This window comes from Haliaeetus leucocephalus, unplaced genomic scaffold (assembly GCF_000737465.1).
Source record: "Haliaeetus leucocephalus isolate CR32 unplaced genomic scaffold, Haliaeetus_leucocephalus-4.0 Scaffold964, whole genome shotgun sequence".
NCBI lineage: Eukaryota > Metazoa > Chordata > Aves > Accipitriformes > Accipitridae > Haliaeetus > Haliaeetus leucocephalus.
In genome coordinates this window covers 3,658,400-3,677,817 of record NW_010973400.1, presented here as the reverse complement: position 1 = coordinate 3,677,817, position 19,418 = coordinate 3,658,400, and the positions used below count along the sequence as shown (strand labels likewise).

At 39.2% G+C, this 19,418-nt stretch overlaps 1 protein-coding gene across 1 annotated transcript in view; it reads left to right on the top strand.

The window, feature by feature from the left end:
• The window catches only part of CD2AP (CD2-associated protein), a 65,864-nt gene that overhangs the window by 12,970 nt on the left and 33,476 nt on the right, over window positions 1-19,418 (top strand). Inside the window, exons 3-5 of the mRNA XM_010584308.1 lie at window positions 10,503-10,656; window positions 14,368-14,468; window positions 18,967-19,087. Of these exons, the coding sequence (XP_010582610.1) occupies window positions 10,503-10,656; window positions 14,368-14,468; window positions 18,967-19,087 (376 nt within the window). The remainder of the gene's footprint in view (window positions 1-10,502; window positions 10,657-14,367; window positions 14,469-18,966; window positions 19,088-19,418) is intronic.

Below are 19,418 nucleotides of genomic sequence, written 5' to 3'. Positions count from 1 at the left end.
TGCCATCCATTGTACCTGCTGATTTTTCTTCTGGCTTTTGGAGAAAATAGTGCCACTGGAGAGTGTGTTATCAGGGGGTGCCATGTGGGTTTGCCTGAGCTGCTCCTGCTAATCCCGTCCATTGGCATGTGTCTGGGATTTGCGAGAATGGTGATAATGATTCCTGTGCTTGTGGGGTGAGAGACAGGTCTCTACTAGCCAGCTATTTTGGCCTGAATAAACAAGGAAACAGGTTTCTTCCAACCGGAATGTCAGGATAAATGGCTTGCGTGAGCCTTTCTTCTCATGGGGAAACCATTGTTTCTAAAAATACTAAAAAAAACAAAAACAAAGCCAGCTGAAAACACTGGCAGATGCAGCCAGTGGCACCAATATATAGGCATATAGTCATATATAAGAGTTTTTTTGCTGGGATTCAGAGCTCATCATGTATTGTTCTTACTCCTGTGACTTTTGCAACTGAATCACTGGATTGACTGCTTGGGTTTATACCAGTCAGGCTCCAACCCTGTGAATTCCTTCTGCAAACTGACAGTATCTGGCATGAAGAGGGGCAAAGCAAAGTCTTAAGGTTGATTTGAGTCTGCAGATGGTCTGAGACTTTGCACTGTAGAGCTGCTGTCGCTCACGCAGCTAGGCCAGCACAGCCCCTTGTGGGCACCTGTGTGCCAGGTTGTCTTTTTGTATTGTCCCTATGTCCACACTGGAATTTTACTGCCTTATTGGTTTTGGTTGGGGATGTGTAAATTATTTCATATACTAAGGCAGCATAGGTATGGTGATTAGAAAGATATGGCATGAGAAAGTTATGTGGCTATATGTATTACTTATTTTGATGGATTATTAGATCTGAAATGTCATAGATGCTTTCCTTAAAAGTTAACTACAAACAAAAAGCTAAATACAGAAAATTTGGTGAAATGATGTGGCCCATTCCCTGTTCTAAATAAGCACCTGTGCTTTAAAAAGTTTTAAAAAAATCACCTGTCAAAAAGGTTTCAGTTTGCATTTGCAAATTGTTGTTTCACTATAAGAGTAAAAACCTGTAGCATTGTGAAGTCTTTCCGTGGCTGAATGTGAACACAGGAAGAAGAAAACACTGGTGCTTCTTTTAATATTTAGTATTTAAAAAAATATTTATATATTCTGTATTTTAAAATACTGTGTTGCCAAGAGCACGGGAGAAATGAAAAGAGCTCCTAAATTTTGCCTTGGTGGCAGTACTGGTATGGAAGAGAACTTGAGGTACTGTTCTGAAGGTTGGCAGGATAAAACGTGATTAATGACTTATGAGAATCCTGCTTGACATGCTCTTTTTTCTCTCTGATTTGAGTTATCCAAGCTTCTTGATTGTACACGTGCCTCTTGCTTCTCTAAATGGCATATTGGCTTGTGATGTTACTCTGTTGTAACTGCACACTCCTGGGTACTCATCGTGCTGTTCAGTTTGGGTGTAATGGTTTGTTGCACAAGCTAGTCTGGAAGGGACAACAGGTATGTACGAGTAGTTATTCCTTTAACGACATGAAACAGTCTGCTCTTTTGTCCTTCCTTATTTAGTTTTTACGCTTGATTTGTGTGTAGCTTTATAACTTCCTCTCTGAGCAGCAGGGAAAGGTAACCATTCTCTGGCTGGAAGCTTGCAAACAGGGTGTGTTCCATCAGATGGTGTTTGCAACCATCACTGAGTTAACTCCACAAAGCATCGCCAGCGTCTTGGTCAGCAATAATTGACTGGTCGTGTGCAGAAAACTAACCTTGACTGTATACAGAAGTCTAAAATACAGCCATAAATATGTACTCTGGAATTAGCATATGTAATAATACCAAGAAGGTCAGTTATCCAGGTACTGTAATATGTAATGTTTGTTACATCTTGGGAGGCTCTGGGCGTACATTTCAGAGCTGTATTTTTAGTACTTTGCCATACGTCTAATAAATCAGCATGTGTGTACACCCAACATGGTTAATATTAAATCTGTTCTTCTGCTTTTTTTATGAGGTTGAATGGAGTAAGCTACTTGTGAACTTGAAACTTAAACTTGCGTGAGGCTAGCTTATCTGGCCTGTCATCTTGTAACATTTGCACCACTTCTGATTTTTTTTTTTTTCTTTTTTGGGTGGGTCATTGTTTTGGAAGGGGGAAGTTAGCTCTCTTGTACCATAGTGTTTTCAGTATTAAATTTATTTTTGAATGTATGTTTTCCTTCCTTGAAGACTGGGCTCTATCTAATGTTATGAGCTGATCTCAAAGTTAGGTGTGGTAAATGTTTTTTATGCTGAACAAGCTGTTTGGATACTTTTCATTTTCTAAAAATATTATTTTAGTGTATGTATATGAGTTCATGAGCTTTGGACTTGGTGTAATAAGCTTTCAAACTTAGAAACTGATGATGATGGGCAGTTGCCCTGTCACCTAGCTGCTTACAAAACAGGAGCAGAAAGCAAGATGCATTTTCAGTTAAAAGTGATAGTTAATGTGTGAATCTTTGATAAAACTTAATCTTTAAACCTCTTTTAATCTCCACTGAGATTTTGAGATTTATATTTTTAGCCCTTATTCAGCAAATCTCTTAAGCATGTAATTTTGTGTCTTAGGCAAGAGTTCTGATGGGACGTAGATGTGGCAATGTTTTAACTTGCTTTAACCTTTGTGCAGAGGTGGCCACGAGTGAAGTGCTGGAGGTTTTACAGGGATTGGAAAGAGATGGGTGCCCTGGAAAAGGGATGCAGGGAAGAAAAGCAGAGTACGACAGCAGATGCAGGAAGCCAGGATGATGGTGAGAAGGAACAAAGGATGTTCTGAGTTAAACATCAAAGTGGACCTGTGGTGGTTAATGGATCACACATTTCTCTGGAGCAGCAATAGAGGCACTTAACTGGGAGAAGGGAAAGAAATGTGTCTTCCTGCCTGCCCTTGTGGGGGGAAGCTTGATAAAACACGATGTGCTGCGGGAGCTGGATCTATGTCTTGCCCTCTGCCATGTGTGATTCTTGGTTTCATTGATCTAAAGCAGTATTTTGTGGCTGGTGGTTGACAGGACATTAGCTGTTAGTCTATAAAACAACTACAAGAAATATAATTAATTTTTTATATATATAAGCAAGTAGAATAGAAAAGAAATGCAATTAACATTTTAAGATGTTTTTATCTGGCTGTGAATATGGCAGCACCATAAAATGTTATTTAGGTATTATTTTTTAGAAGTATTTTAAGACTAACTTTTTTTCCTTAATTAAATGGTTGGGAAACATTGATGTAAACATCCGTGCTTCCTTTAGTTACTCGTGTTAATTTAGGATTCTTTGCTCCGCTGTTGGTAGGCCTGGTGGTCTGACTGCTGTGCTTTTCAAGTTTTAGTCTGTAAGTCTGAAGTGACTCAGTAATTTTCTTATGTTTCCTAGCGATCCTCCTTATTCCACGTTATGTATTGTGAGAAAGAAGTGATACCTTGCTTGGCTGATGATGCCCTTCTTCCTAACAGGGAGGCAGTATAATTATATGATATATATTTAGCATAGATTATAACACATGTAAAAATATTGGTAACTTGTTAAACTTCATGCTGAGTGACGTGATGCGGGTGTGATTTAATAGAAGGAAGTGCTGGGGTTCTGTCTGCAAACTGGAGAAGTGTGAGCCTGGCTTGAGTCACTTCTGTAGCTAAATATATTTTATTCTTGGGGGGAAAAAGTTAGAAATTGTGACTTGAATCTGAGCAGACACAAATATTAATAATTCAACTTTCTAAAAATATTTCTCTAAGCATTTATGAAACTCTGCTATGCACAGAGACTGTCCACAGATGTCTTCTGGCATCACTTGATGGCAGAGAAGTTTATCTACCAAGACTTTGCATCCTTGCTTTCTGTACTCTTATGTTCGAAGCATGCGAAAACTTTAGATGCAATGGATAGCTCTGCATAAAACTCTTAAAAAAAAACATTTTAGGGGAATTTCCAAAGCCGTGCTCAGCCGATAATGGCCTTTGACCGAGTGGTGTGCTGCGTTGAGGAACTACAGCAACAGTCGCTCCCATAGCAGCATGTGTCTGTAGCTCCTGTGAAAACTGCAAGGGATTCCTGTCAGCTGGAGACTTTTTTCTAACCTTAGACTTGAACAGAAATGCCTTTGACTGAGGTGTACAGAAGTCAGAATATGAAGCGATTTCAGTTTTGGAAGAGGCAAAGACGAGGAGTGATGCTGCCTTCCTGTTGGTTCAGCCTGATTGTGGGTCAGCACTTAAAAAATAAACCCAGTGATTTACTGTTAAACAGTCCCTTCTTTGGCCATAAATTACGCCAAAAAAAATCAACCCGTTACACATGTTAAACTGCCCAGGAGGTAATTTGTTTTGCAAAACAAAGGTTATCAAGTTTGTCCATTCTTCAGATGGTAACTACTTTCATCTTTCAAGTGATTTGTTTCTAGTTTCAATAATACTATTTAATCCTCTGGGGAGTCAAGGGCAGCTTGTGACCTCTCCCAGACGAGCTCTCCGGTTGGGAGGTAGTACCTGCTCTGACCTCCTGAATGCTCCAGGGAAGGAGCTCAGGAGCTTCTCATCTCTTTTGGTTCGTAAATTATCTTGAGCTGTCCCCTTAGTTCATGGCAGGTGTGGCAAAGGAACGGGGCAGACAGGAATAGCTGCAAATTACTCATCTTTCCTTTTTTGCCTTTATTAAGTATTTCACCTCTGTGGGTGCCTGCATTGATGATGAGAAGACATGTTTTCTATTCAAGGAGGAGATACTGGCAAAATGAAAGGACATGGGATATCTTAGATTTAAGAGATTGGAGCTGTTAAAGCTGCCTGGTGTCTGCCTGGTGGTTGCTGTTACTAAGACTATAAATGCAGGAGGTAATGGGTGCTTAAATAATTAGCTATGTGAAGACTTTTGTGTTCCAGGAACCATGGTGTTTCATTGCACTTGAACAGATTATGGCTGACAATATCTCATCTGTATGCAGCTGTACAGATTTTTATATGTATTTGTATACTGTCACACACATATGTATGTGTTATTTTTCAGTGATGGGGTTTTGCAGGCTGTGAGGGGAAGAGGTAAACTTGTACAAAGCTATTGCCTGTAGATTTATCGCAAGCTTCCAATTCCTCCCTCTCCCCTAAAATAAGTGGTGGGTTCAATTCTGACTTCCTTATTTTCTGCCCAGTAAAATATGAATTGTAAACTTAATTTGCTAGTCCATGGGTTCTTTATTGCTGTTCTTTATTGCTGATGGGGAAGAAAAGAAATGAGAAAAGGGGAAGAAAAGAGATGAGATAATCATATGTGGAGGCTCAGACATTTACCTTTGTGTATTATTCATCTCAGCCTCTTTAGAGATTGAGACCATTTTCTGCTGCTTGAGATCTTGCTTTAAAATGCACTCAGCCAATAACAGAAATGCACATTGCTGTTGTACAAGCTGATGTTTTGTAGTTTGCATTGGAAATAATGTAAGAAGTCTAAAGATGATTGTTCTTGATATAATGATATATATAGAAGGAGATGGGCAGCTAAAGTCTTTAATATTTATGCTTGAAGAATCTAGCTAAGGATTTAGGTTTGCTGGATAATGAACTTCTCTATGCCCTGTAATTCAGGAATAGACTTTGTATTTACAACCATCTATTCCTGATGTCCTTTCAGATGGTCTGACCTGCTTTATCTCCAGTGCCCCACTGATTTTTAGTGCTCTTTTCTTCTGGTGAGGGAAGTGAGGAGGATCCTGCTGTCCCTGCTGGAGCAATGTGTGGCCAAGCAGCTGATGGGGGGAAGGCTGCTTGCTTGTTCGCTTAAAAAGTAGGTCAGGACCGCCTGCTTATTTGATTATTTTAACGGGCATCATGTGGCTATAGATGAATTTAGATGTGTTAATTTTTTGTCTGTGGATAAAGAAGAATAATTCTTGTTTCACATGTTGCTGTACCTAAGTGATTTTGAGATGTTACGTATATATAAATACATACATTTCCCTGATGAATTGTTAAACTGTGACAGGGGCAATGAAAATAATAGCCCCTTAAGATCACCCCAATCTTTTTTTGCTATTGAGTTAGATTATATGCATTTTTGCACATCAGCCTGTAGTGATTTCAGCAAATCTTGCAATTGTTGTGAAATACACGTTTAGTGGAGATTATGAAAACTTCAGACCTTTATTACTAGTGTTGTAGTTTGCAACAGAAAGAGTGGGTGGCTCCTTCCCAGTTGAGTGTGTTTTATGCCAAGAGACAGTCTGTATTGACCTTCTACTGCCAAGTCATAAATGCATAAAATCTGTGTTGCTAATGGAAACGCTGACAAGCCTTGAACTGCAGCAGGCTGGCATAATAAAAATATTAAAATTTCCAGCTGCAGTTAATGTCATATTTTCATTTTGGTTTTGCTGGCTGGCAGCTGGTGGTAGCCTCATCTCAGAACAAGCTGAAGTGTCCCAGAGGTTTTTTGTTGGTACTGTCACAGCACAGACTCTCTCTGATAGTTTGGCTATACGAGGCTGACTTAAAAAAACAATAAAAACAAAGAAAGAAAAATGCCTTACTTGTTGTGAAGCCAATGAATAGGAGTCTTGGGCATGTTCAGGTTGGTTATAGTGGTACATGGGAGATGAGACCTGTGGGCAGTGTTATTTTCCAACCACTGAAATTCAGGCCAGCTGTTTGGGCAGAGATGTAAGAATTGTAGACTCTTATTAACATTTAACGTTAATTGCAGACTCTTACTAAGGTTATTAAAAGGGGCATGTGTTAATGTTTGCATCAGTTGGTGTCAGTTTTCAGAGATCCAAACCGATATGTGTCTTGTTTAGAAATTGCATCCTGTGTAAAAACTTAACGTGTCCAAAAGGACAGAGTCATAGAGATGATGCTCAGGATGAAATTGCTGGCAGTGGCGATGGATACGTATGTCAGGATCCTATGTGTGCTTTTGAAAATGAATCTTAGAGCAGTTTCCTACTGTTAGAGAACTGATGTGAAATACAAGTTTGTGGTGTAGTGGACCACATGCAGGTATGGAGACCAGGGATTCCTGAATTTGCTTTAACTTGGTTTGGTTTTAATGTGGGTTTTAATGCCCTGAAGGAGGATAATTAATGCTGCAGTTCCTCTTTAACAAGAAGAAAAAAATTGTCCTTACTTTACAAGGATGTTCTAAAGGTTAGTAGGTTAAAGATAAAGAAAGCAGTTGTTGATTTATCCATTCACTGCTTACTAACCCCTTCTTCTGTAGTTCTTTGTCAAAACTAGACTTACCACTGGTTGCTGTAGTGGTAGACTCTTGTGTAGTTATTTTTCTTTCCCTTGTTGCAAAGCTGCTTCTCTTGATGCTATGGTCATGGCATGCTTTCTGATATGTATAGTAAAATGTCACCATCCACTCTGATTCAAGCATGGTTGGCGTCGGTTCTTTACCCATGTCTATTTATTGCAAATCTTTCTGATTGTTTGCAGTGCTCTGCTCGTGGTTTTTTTTTTTCACATAGGCATATTGATTTTTTCCTTGCATCCTCTTTCCTTTTATATGTATTAGATTAGGAAGGTTTCTTTTAACTGCATATCGAAGTATTCAACTTTCATATCTTAGCTGTATTGGGAAGGTCTGGTGGTACCAGTCTCTCCCAGTGCTCGATCATTCTTTCTGGTTTCTGCTAATGAAATTCTTAAATAAATCTTCAGCTTTTGAATCTGTTTGCAATATTTTCTTCACGTAACTGTTACTCACAGAATTATTTTAGATATTATCTTTTAATCTAATTCCACTATATTTTCTGTTATATTTGCTATTGCTAATCTTGTGTTTTAGACTTTGGGTATTTCCTACCAGTCACCACTTCAATTACTGACTCAAGTCAGGCAAGAAAGTTGTTCAGGCATTCCTTCTTTCATTTTTGGGCCTTTGGTCTTTTGTTGTGGTCACTGCTTTTGTCTCAAATAGTTTCCTGATGTTTGTAACCTATCAATTACTTTGCTGCCTTTGATAATACTGCTGGACTTAAAAGTATGTTGTCCATACTACAAATTACTGATAAAGTGATGCTTACCTTACAGCCTGTTCTAGCATTTGGAAGTGGTTTGTGTTTTTTCTTTTTCTTTTTTTTAATTTATTAGAAGTAGTAGGTCACGTTTTTGACCAGGCCACCTGTGTATGTCTTCCCCATTTCTCTTTTGCATCTCTGCTTTTTGCAAAATTATTGCAGCAGCAACTTCTGAAGTCTTGTGTAAGTGCAAACCTGGGGAAGGAGCCTGGCACTGACTCCTTACCGGAGAGCATTATGATTGAGAGACTGGTTAACTGGGGGAGCATTAGTTCTGGAGCAGCTGGAAGCTTTTGGAGGCTGTATAAATTGCATAGCAAAAGGTTGTAACTTTAAAAATCCAGGGACAGATCAATTCTAGGCAAGTTTTCAAGTGCCAGTGTGTTTTTCAGTTGAGCAGAATGGCCTTGTCAGTAAGGCACCTAGAAAGGTGTTTTGGAGGTGGCAAACTTTTCAGCTGTAGCCAAATTTAATTTCTTATGGTTTATCAGACTTGCAAGTAACTGGCCAAAACCCAACTATAAGACTGAGAATGACAAAGTCTTTGAAAAATGAAATATCTACTCAAATGGGAGGTAGACATGATGCTGTGCTATTCTGGAGTTTTGGGGTTTGACTTTTGTTTTTTTGTTTTTGTTTTTTTTCTTTTTTTTTTTTTTACTTGTAAGATGGGATCTCAGCAGAGTTAAGATTTCTGGGGCAGAAGTCCTTGTGGATGAAGGAGAGTAACAGCAGGAACTACTCACCTGTTTTCTGAAAAGCCTCTTTATGTAATGTAGATGAGTGGGAGGAAAAATTGTGCTGTCTGTAGTCTTGCTTCTACTTGCTCTGCTCTTTTGGGAAATAGGAAGGCGCTGTGGAGCGTTTGACTTGAGGTTCATAGTATGTTTGAAAGCATCAGTAGGTTTCCAGAGCTGCTGAGTTTTCCAGCTGGACAGCTGCAGTAAGTAACCTGGGTGTTAATGTTCCAGAAAGCACCGGATAGGTGCTGGTGAATATGTTTCTCATATTTTTGGCATTTCATCAATGCATGGGTTTTGTTGTCTTAAAGCTTATGTTTAAGAGTTCACACAACATTAGCAAGTGTATATATATGCATTGCCAATATTATTTTCAAATATTATTAAATATTTTATTGCAGCTGTAGCTGCAATAACTAGTGGAGTTGTTAACCAGTGGCTACTGATGGTGGATGCAAGAGTTGTTCAGAAGTGGATTACAAAAAGCTGCAAAGTACTTATGGGTGTTTGCTTTCCTCAAGACATTGTAATGCTGCGGTGGTGGGATAGCTGATAGGCTTTGGGGGTCTTACTAAGCACACAGGTGCGCACGATTCAGCGGAGGTGACACACTTGGGTTGTCAGAAAGTCTTTGATAAAATTCTCCATCAAGTTATTGAAGGCATGAAGTTGCTGTGAGACTGAAGGAAAAATTCTTGTATGGGTTGGAAGATACTTAAGAAGCAAAGGACTTCTCCATCCTGACAAGTCACTGATGAGAGTCAGCATGAAGGGGAGAGAGGAGGGGAGGTATCTCCTTAATGAAACCCTTACTGGTGCACTGGGAATGTGGGAGGATCTGGGTTGTGGGCTAGCTCTCTAAAGAGTGTCTGGGATTGCGGCTGCTGGGAGCTGTGTTCTGCACTAGATAGGCCATTGATCTGACTTAATGTTTTTTTTCTTGTGCAAAGTGATGATTTCCTTCTTTCAGAGTATCTGTTCTCTGGTGGAGTCTCATTTAGTGAGCTGAGGCAGCGGAGTAACTGCTAAGTACATGGCCATTTCTGTGAAGAACTGATGCTTTCTTGTTTATAGGCTTCTTACTCTTGATTGGCACATTCCATTCCAATGCTAACACTTTAATTTGTAAAGATAGGAAGGTGGGAGAAAATGATCAGAAAAATGATGTCTCTGTTACTCTCCTCCTACACCTTTCCCCTCACGTCCTCCCACTCTTCCTTGTATGTCACTCTCTTTTCCACTCATGTCTTTCAGCCGTATGACTGCATCTTGTCAACGAACAACCTTTGAGCTTTCTGAGGCAGAGTTGATCACCTAATACAGTTTTAAATACTAAAATATTTTTAGTGCTCTACCCTATGGGTCTGTCACTGAAGTAACCTGTGACTTAAGAGTTGCAATATGGGACTTCTGGGCTCAAAGTTACTTTTCTTAGGGTTGGAGTAGATGGCTAAAATACTGCCCCTGTTACTTGAATTTTCCCAGCACATCAGCTTACCTGCTTACTAATGTGATTGTATGGAAGGGTCAAGTTTATTCAGGCCTTTAGTGTTATTCAGGATTTAGTTGCAGAATGCCATGATTTTTGAGTATAATACATCATTACACACCAAATGGTAAGTACCTGAAATCTGTTAGTCTATGGAGTGCCTGTCTAGAAACACTGACCTCTTGGTTAATTTAAATGGCCTCTCAGTCTTTTAAATCTCTTGTTTCAGGAAGTTAAGAAGGATGTAGAGCCCAAGGATGATGCCATACCAGTCAGGAGAGAGAAATCTGGCAATGTAGCCAGTCTTGTGCAGCGTATGAGCAACTATGGGCTTCCAGCAGGAGGATTTCAGCCTCATCCCCCGTCCAAAAGCATCAAGAAGAGTATGTAGTCTTTCCAATTCCTTCAATTGCGTAAGCTGCTGACGTACTTTTTTTTTTTAATAAACATGAATTATTTAATGTCTGACTTGGTTTTAAAGTTGTATGGAAAACTAGAGGCATAAGAGGAAAAATTTTGATTCTAAGCCAAATTCTGCTCCTAGATGCACGGGCAGAAAGCTTATATGTAGTTCTTAACAGCAGCAATAGGGATGAATTTTCCTGGGAACAGGATTTAGATCCCGTCCAGATTCCAGAGAGTTGCTCTGTAACTTCATGTGAGCTCTGCTCATATGGTCAGGTACCTGAATGAGAACTGCAGGCCTGTACGATAATCAAAAATCTTCCTGTGATCATTTCTCTTAAACATAAAAGTTTTGCTACAAATTCAGGGCTTTTTGGCAAGGAAACACTCTGTAGTTCAGGTTCCTCTTGTTTGGTGGCTTGCTTCTAGTATGAAATAAGGTGGAGTTGGTGGTGTCTAAGAGCAAGTAGTGGTCTTCCTTTGATTGTAACTGCAGCCCCCAGGATGGTCAGGAATGCAGACTTGATGCCTCTGTATCTGTGGTTTCTGTGTTTTAATGCCAGTATTTAAATCAAGGTGACTAAAACCTAGAGCAGAAAACTTCGCATTCCCTGCATCCAGAAAATTGACTTGTGATTTGTATTTGGACACCTCAGTCATACAAGAGACGTTGCTCTAAATTACTCTGGCTTCCTCTCTCTCATAAGGGATTGCAGGCATTTATGATTTAAGCTTGCTTTTTTTAAAAGAAAGAATTCAGAACTTACTGTTTCTGGTATGTTTATGCTTTGAGTTTTTGCCCATAAAAGGAGAAGAGCCACTAGTCATCATTTAAAGCCCTGAAACGAGACCACCAGATTTACAGATTTGTTGAAATCTTCTAGGCAACTAAGGATGTTACCTTCAAAATTACTTTTTAATAAATCTGATTTGTATATGCATGTTGGCAATTGCACATATATGCCTGTTAGATGTTTCTATCAGCAGGCTTTTGAAAATCTGGCCTGAAAGATTAACGGTGTTCCTGGATTAATGCAACCAGGTTCTGAAAGGGAATCAACATGATCCTTATGGGTCCTTCCAACTCGAGATATTTTAGGATTCTGTGGTTCTGTGAACATGATCTGATACTGGTTTAGGTGTTGGCTACTCATTCTGGTTTCCCCAACCTTGGAACAATCCCATATTCAGCATGTCTTGTCCTCATGCTGGTGGCTGTGGCCAGGGTAGTAGGTATGACTTGGTCTCAAACGCTGTAGTGCCCTGGCTAGTCTCATTCTCCTACAAGAAAATGGTGTTCAAGCACCTTCCTTTAAGCACACAACTGTGTACTTGGCGCAACGACAGTCTCTGTGTTTCCATTTTACTTGCTGTTCCCTCTTTTGTGGAAGACTGTTTAAACAGCTCCTGCAGATCCTGTTTGCTCTGTTCCCGGGCTGTCGCTCACTCCTTTCAAAAGGTTTCCAGTGCTTAGGAGTCTTTCTGTTTCAGGTTCCTAACCTGGTAATATGAGGTTTACAAAGTTAAAAACAAAGTTAAGCTGCTTTAATAGCAAGTTTCCAATGTGTGCTGAGGTAGGTTGTCTCTGCCTGGGAAGTCCTTTGTGTTGTTCTCATGTGCAGCTCTCAATGAATTCAGGTATTTTATATCAGGTGCATAGTAAGCTGCAGGCAGTATTCCTATCAGTTAGATGGCTGCTTTTATTCAGGAAAAGGAAAATACAGAAGGTGGGCTAATTTACTGCAACAAAGGGCTAAATTTGGTTTACACTGTACAAAACAAATAAAACCTGAAACCAGACAAGTTGTTTTGGAAACAGACAGAATTGCCCTGGCACTGCCAGCCCAGCAGTCCTGTGGCACCACATGAAGCTGGAGTGTTGTTTTCTGTGCAGATCGGTTAGCTTCTGAGGTTAATCTAGGGACTTTCAAAACTGGAAGGCAGTACTTCCTAAACTGGGTATCACTCAAAACAGACCTCAGGTGGGAGAGTTCTGGATGTGAAATTCATCTGTGGGTTTGTTTTCTCCCCCTCTTCCCCATTTAGATAGAATTCTATTATGAAAAGGAATGCTGAGATCAGATTTATTCCAAATGGCCATGACTTTTTAATTTGCCTTTTTTTGCTATCAGTTAATCTCATACAAAGGAGGAGCCCTTGAAAGTGCTGTAGGAGGTAGTAAAGGCCAGTGAACCGTTTATTGCAATTACTGTTAACCCAACAATCCCTCTTGGCTGATGTATGAGTTTCAGTGGACTTAAAAGAAGGGTGTATTATGTGGGCAATTATGTGTTATTAGAAATAACCCATAGACCTTCGTACTTTTGGTTTATTTGTTTCCTGCCCCTTTTAAGCTCTTTAGAGCACAGACCATAAACCAGCATATAGAAAATTCTTGATTTGGCGAGCCCTCTCTCAGAAATTTCAGATGCTGAATATTACTTAGACGCCTGGCATGTTTTGTACTGAGGTCGCTGGGTGTGGCAGTCTTCTAAATGTCTGACTTTGGACTTTCAATGCTGCTATAATAAGACAAGGATCAATCTTGGAGGCAGTATCTGTATTTTGAAATGTTTTTACACAGCTAATCTTAATTGCTGAAGCTTGAGTATGGAAGGAGTGCAAAGTATAAGAGAGAATATGGAAATTATACAGCTCCTACAAGATTAAGCTTTACCATTTCAATTGATTCATATTTTCACTTAAACCGTGGCAGATTGTTTTTGAGGAGGATAGGGAGTGTGTGTGGGTCATAGCTCAGGATGACAATTGCCTTCAAAAGCGTGCTGGCTGCTCTGTTGTGGAAAATGTCTGAAGGCGTGGCCTCTCGTTTGAAGAAGAAATGCTTAAACTCTCCAGGTTCAGCAGTAGCATCACTCCAGGATATGTACAGAGTAATTGGGCAATCATAGGTTCACACTGCTCTGGCTGGAGGGGTTGTTGGAAGCCACTTCAGTGCTCTCCCCTTTCGTGATGTTATTTTGTCTTTTTAATGCCTGAAAAGCTTTAATGATATGTGGCAAACTCTAAAGACTGCACTTTATTTTAATTTTGCCTTTGTCAAACACTGCTAATTGAAGCTTAGGTTGAATTTCTCGACTCCATACTGGCACTGAGAAAAGGAAGGTGTTTTGCATTTGCAGATAAAAATGAGTTTGGATTTTGAAATATGAGCCAGGCAAATGTTAGCATTACCTCAGACTTGTGGTTAGCAAGGTCTTTGCTAGGGAGCAGAAAGGCTATCCGCACTTCAGTGTTGTGCAGAACAAAACACGTGTTACTTTTTCAGGATTGCTTACAGGCTGAAGATGCAAACTTGCACATTTTCTTCCAAGCAGGTGCTAACACTGCAACTGGCAGTAGTTGTCATTCCTGCAGATTTTGGGCAGGAAATAGCTTGAAAAGTCAGTGAGTGGGGATTTATCTGACTTGCTTGTGTCAACATGTTTTTTATAGCATGTTGGTAATTGGCAGCATAGTGTTTGTTTGTAATCAGCATATCTGTCTAAGATATGGCTTACTAGCCTAAAGCGACACAAGCAAACTGGAAAACCAGCAGCAAAAGCTATGTAGCTTTTTGGGATAGTTTATGGGTCTTCTGGTCAGATTTGATCCTCAGGAGCTGAGTGTAGGGAAAAACTAGTTTTGCTTTGCAAACGTTCTTACTTTTGCCATTTCCTTTGAATTAGGGTCCAAGAAGCGGCAGTGCAAAGTGCTCTTTGAATATGTCCCACAGAACGAGGATGAGCTGGAACTCAAGCTGGGGGATGTGATCGACATCAATGAAGAGGTAAGCTGTTTTACAGAGCTTATCATCTCTTTGTGGCCAAAAGTCAAATTGGTTTTTTGGCTGATTACTTGAATTAAAAGGATGTTGGAAAAATAGGATGGAAAGTAGCATTTCTGAAGCTAATAGTTTTAGTTCTTTCTCTCAGGATCTAATCCTAAATCAATGAATGCTAAATGTTTAGGTGAAGTATTTGATCATTGCAGCAATAAGTTGTGATCTGTTACACAGATTCCTTTTTTGAAAGACTTCTACAGTCCTTTGGCCCTGTCTATGTGATCCTTGTTTTTAGGATGCTTATGCTAAAACTGTTGGATCAGTTGGCTTTAAGTTGACGTACTCTAACTTGGTTTAGGTGAAAAATGTTATTTGACCTGATTTTCCAGTTTCATGCTTTCTTGCAAACTTGTTGAAGCTTTGAACTAATAGTAACAGTATTCAGCACAGAAGCCTATACCTGTAGTACAATATACTTCAACCCACTTGCACAAAAATATGCAGCATACAAATGCACTCAACATGTTATTATTTCTATTGCCTTCCTTTTCCACTGGGTAAGACATACAGTTAAAGATACATCTTGATGTTCAGAATTTGATGGCAGTGGCCCTATGTATTTGAGTAGGGGTTTGGGGTTGGGGGTTTCTTATCTTTTCCTACCTACATGTTTCCTTGGTATCTGTTCCATTTGATAGCAACTTGTGTTGTGGGAGGCTGGAATGTCAGAAGAGTATCTCTTACAAGAGTGAAATCTGTCAGGGAACCTGCAGAAAAGACCAGAGCGATCGTGGACAGAACCTTGTCAGAACTAGGTGGAAAACTTCTGCACAGCATGCTCTGACCTTCACTGGTGCCATCTCTTACTACCTCCTTGAGGGTCTGAGGATGGAGAAGATTGAACCTTTCTTTCTAGCCATGTGTCTGGTGGTGCTTTTTAAGTAGCTTTATGAGATTGTGTTTTTCACATGCATGACTACTTTTGAAGAGAGTGCTAACTCTCCAGGATCCCGACAGTTGCCAGGAAGGACTTTTCCATTCTTCTAGCAAGGAAAAAGTTATGCTTTTAGATGCATTTGCACTAATGACTTCTAGAATTTGTTCTCTTTGAATAAACAGAGCAAGTGACTTGTGAAACCTGCTCACTAAAATCAGTTTCATAAATACCATTGTGTGTGGGTGTTTTGTAAAGGAGTGCCCCAGATAACCTCACCAGTTTAATTTGTGGGTAGTGCCTGTACACAACAGTCATGACTTTGAATGGTCCAACATATCCATTCAGAAGAGAGAGCATGTGCAGTAAACTGTTGCAGGAGCTGCCATTTCGGGTTGTACATGTCAACATCTGGAATTATTTGGGGAGGGGTGTTCAGTGTGACATATCAGAGATGACTAAGTAGCCAAAGAGAATAAAAAGATCAAAGCATTTCCTCATCTGCTTTCTTAAGGAAACAGGGATTTTACTTTATTCTTTTAATTTTTTTTTTGTCTGTCCCCATGTTTCTTCCTTTTCCTAATGATTTAAAAATACCTGTTTGTAGTACCCAGCCTTTGCTACTTCTGAGAGAAACTGTTAATCAAGTTTTCAGGCAAATGCTACCTGGTAGAAAAATATTGCAGCTAACTATTAGCACAGAGCTGTTTACACACTGTATTTATGATGGTCTAGAATAGACCTGACAGGTGTGGGCTAGGGCTGCTTCACAAAACTGTACTGATGGACCAGAAATGTGAAGAATGGTAGAAAATACCATCCATTGGTTGTGCAATACGCTGGGATAACTTGTCCTAGGTAATTTGTCTTCGCTACTGTGAGACTATCTTTGCTTCCATTTATATATAAAAGGTGCTGTTTATATATATGCAGATAACTCATAACTGTTACTTCAACGAAAGATCACTTAGTCACTTTTTTCATGGAGAAAATAAGGTAAAATCAGCTCCACAAGGGAATCAGTTCTACCAATTACCTGAGAAATATTCAGTATTTAACCCTTGCAATTGTATTCATGAATTGAGTAGTTAAAACTGACGCTACTGATTGTGAAATCAAAGGTGGAGGCAGATGGGTTCAGAAATTAAATGGCTAATATTGAAGAGAGCAGACTACAAGAACCGGAAGTAGCTTTTAGGGAAAAAGGCTCTTGTGCTGGCTGAATCTGCAGGGTTTTTTATTTACAGAACATGTGGGTTTTGTGTGCAAAATACATGCATAAAGTACATGTGATAACTGTATCAGTGCTGTGAAACTTTTGTTTCTTCCTCATATCTTTCCCCTGCTCCTGTCAGATGCAGCACTAAATAGCAGATTTATTTTTGTAGTATTATATTTTTAGTATTTGCATGCTGTGTTATCAAGCATAATTGAAATTCATATGACTCCATTAGTGGAGTTTTTATTAACAAAAAATAAAATCAGATTGGCAAAACTGCTTGTTTCAGCCTTCCCCCCCGGCTTTGTTCAGAAGTTTCAGTTTTTGTCATCTTATAGAAATAAGTTGATGGAATTCACGCTCAAAAAAAGGATTGATGTATGTACCAGAGCTGTAACTCCCTCTTGTGGAAATTGTATCATGTGGTAAGATTTTGAAATGGAAGATAAGAGTTGTGAAATTGTCATCTGTATTGCTAGCACTCAGAGATGCACAGATGTTCTCCACCAAAGCATGCAAAAGGTTGTGGGCTTTTTTTTTTAACCTGTTTTGTTAATTAAAGATATCTTTTCTGGTAATACAGTAGTCAGTTTTTTTAAAGACAGTGTGGTGAGGACACTGAAGCAATTACACTCAATAATTTTTTTTTTTTATTCCTGACTGTCTCTGAACTGGCATTGCTTTGCCTTGCAAGACTGTAAAGTGCTTTGCTGACCTTATTTTTTGGCAGAAGAATAAATGGATGCTTGAGTTGCTTTCTGTATCATAAGCATTAAAAGTCCCTTTCTCATGTCTCATGGGTGTAGTATGGGTGAGTCAAGGCATTTGAATTTTAGTTTTCTGTAGTGTATTATGAAAAGCACGAGGTGCCAGAGCCTGGTCAGCGCTTGCCAGTAATCTTATGCTTAAAATTTGTTTCAGAGGACCAGACTCTGAATTTGAACCAACCAGAGCAAAACTATATTTGAGCACCAGGATGTCTTTAAAAATAATAATTCTCTTTTCATTGCCTGTCTGTCTCTGTAGCTGCCAGGCATGCATTCTGCTTGCCCGGAGGTAGGCTAGCATTTAAAAACTATGCCTGTGTGTCAGGCATAGTGACCTACAAAACAAGGCTAAAAAAAGATTATGTAAACAACTGCTGTTTTTTTTTTTTTCCCTGTTGCTTTTCTTTCTTATCTAAAAACAGCTTTCCAGCCACAAAACAGCAATCAAAATGAAATATTTTGAAAATTTATCTTACGGTTTTTAAAATAGTGCTCATTAGGCAAATACATTTGATTTATTTAAGACATTTTGAAAACTGTTCATAAATTTGAAAAGCACAATTCTTAGTCTTCTGACATTGTTTTACACCTTTAGCTATGTATGCCCAGCTTTTGCTTGTTCTGCTTTGGACCATGGGGCATTCCAGATAAATGTTCCGTTAAACTTCGAAGTATTGCAGTGTAAATGACACACCAGGAATACAAGCACATAACTGAGCATTAGAGTCATTATGTTCCCTAATTCCTGAACAGGTTTGTTTCCAGTGCAAAAATGAAAAATGAGTTGTTTTGTGAACAGCAAAGCCAACAACAACAAAATTTGGCATCCAACTGACTTCTATCCCTAGCACTTCTGTGTGCCGCCACAAAATCCTTGTGCTACCTTCGTCATCTGGCCAGCTCTGATGGGAACGTATCTGTACCTTCTGACGCATGTAGAGCTAGGTATATGCTGTTCAGCCAGTTGCCTCCTGCCAGAAGGAGTGGATAGCTTAGTTTTCTGTCTCACTGTGATGTCCTTAAGGACTTTTCTCTGTTCTACCCAACATTATCTGTAGAAATTATATCTTTGAAACTTGTGTCTTTTGATCAAAATTGTTCAAAGCTGCTCAATGGATATGAGGCCAGTGGGAATAGGACTGGAGGAAGCTGGACAAGACAGAAGAAAAGACAGATGGACAGCAAGAATACATAAAAATTTCCTTAGAAAGCCAGGCTAAAAGTTGCATCTTTATTTCATAAACAGTTTAATGTTTTCTTCTTCTGTTAGATGTAAAATGCCTGTTATTCTGTCTTACCTTGAGAAAATTGATGAACATTTTGCTGCTCTTCTGAATTAATTGGCATGAGGCTAGTCTCGTGTTTCAGGATCATTGCTGTAGTGGTTGAAGTGACAGTGAATAATTTTCTTGCTCTTCTTTTTGCCTACTGTTTCTACATCTTTAGCAGGTTTCTTTAAAGAGAAATCGTGGTCATTTGAACTTTTGAGAAAGCTGTTTGTAGAGTTTCATAGGTAAAGTATGGATGGAATTGATAGGAATTTCCTTTTGCTTTATTGGTAACGTGCAAAATATTTCTATACAGGTAGAAGAAGGCTGGTGGAGTGGAACACTAAATGGCAAGGCAGGGTTGTTTCCTTCAAACTTTGTGAAAGAATTGGAATTGATGGATGATGGAGAAACACAGGACGCTCTGGATGACACAGGTGGTATTCTGTTTGTTGAAAACCCTTAGCAAAGTCATTTTAGATCTCAGGTATAATTTGGAGTATTACAGTTGTAGTACAACAAAAGTTGTAAAGAATTCAAGCTTCCTAAAAATGGTAAGTATTTAATTTCATTCTAGAAAATATTGATGCTGAGTATGAAGATACCTGTCTTGCTCCCAATACACTTTTTAAATAGAATTGCAATCAAGGTCTTGATCTTGCGAATGTATATCTGGCATTTTATCACTAGAAATTTTAGAATATTCAGCGTTGAGCTTTTTTTAGTATTGGATATAAAATTATTATTCTGTTTAATAGCTTTTTTCCA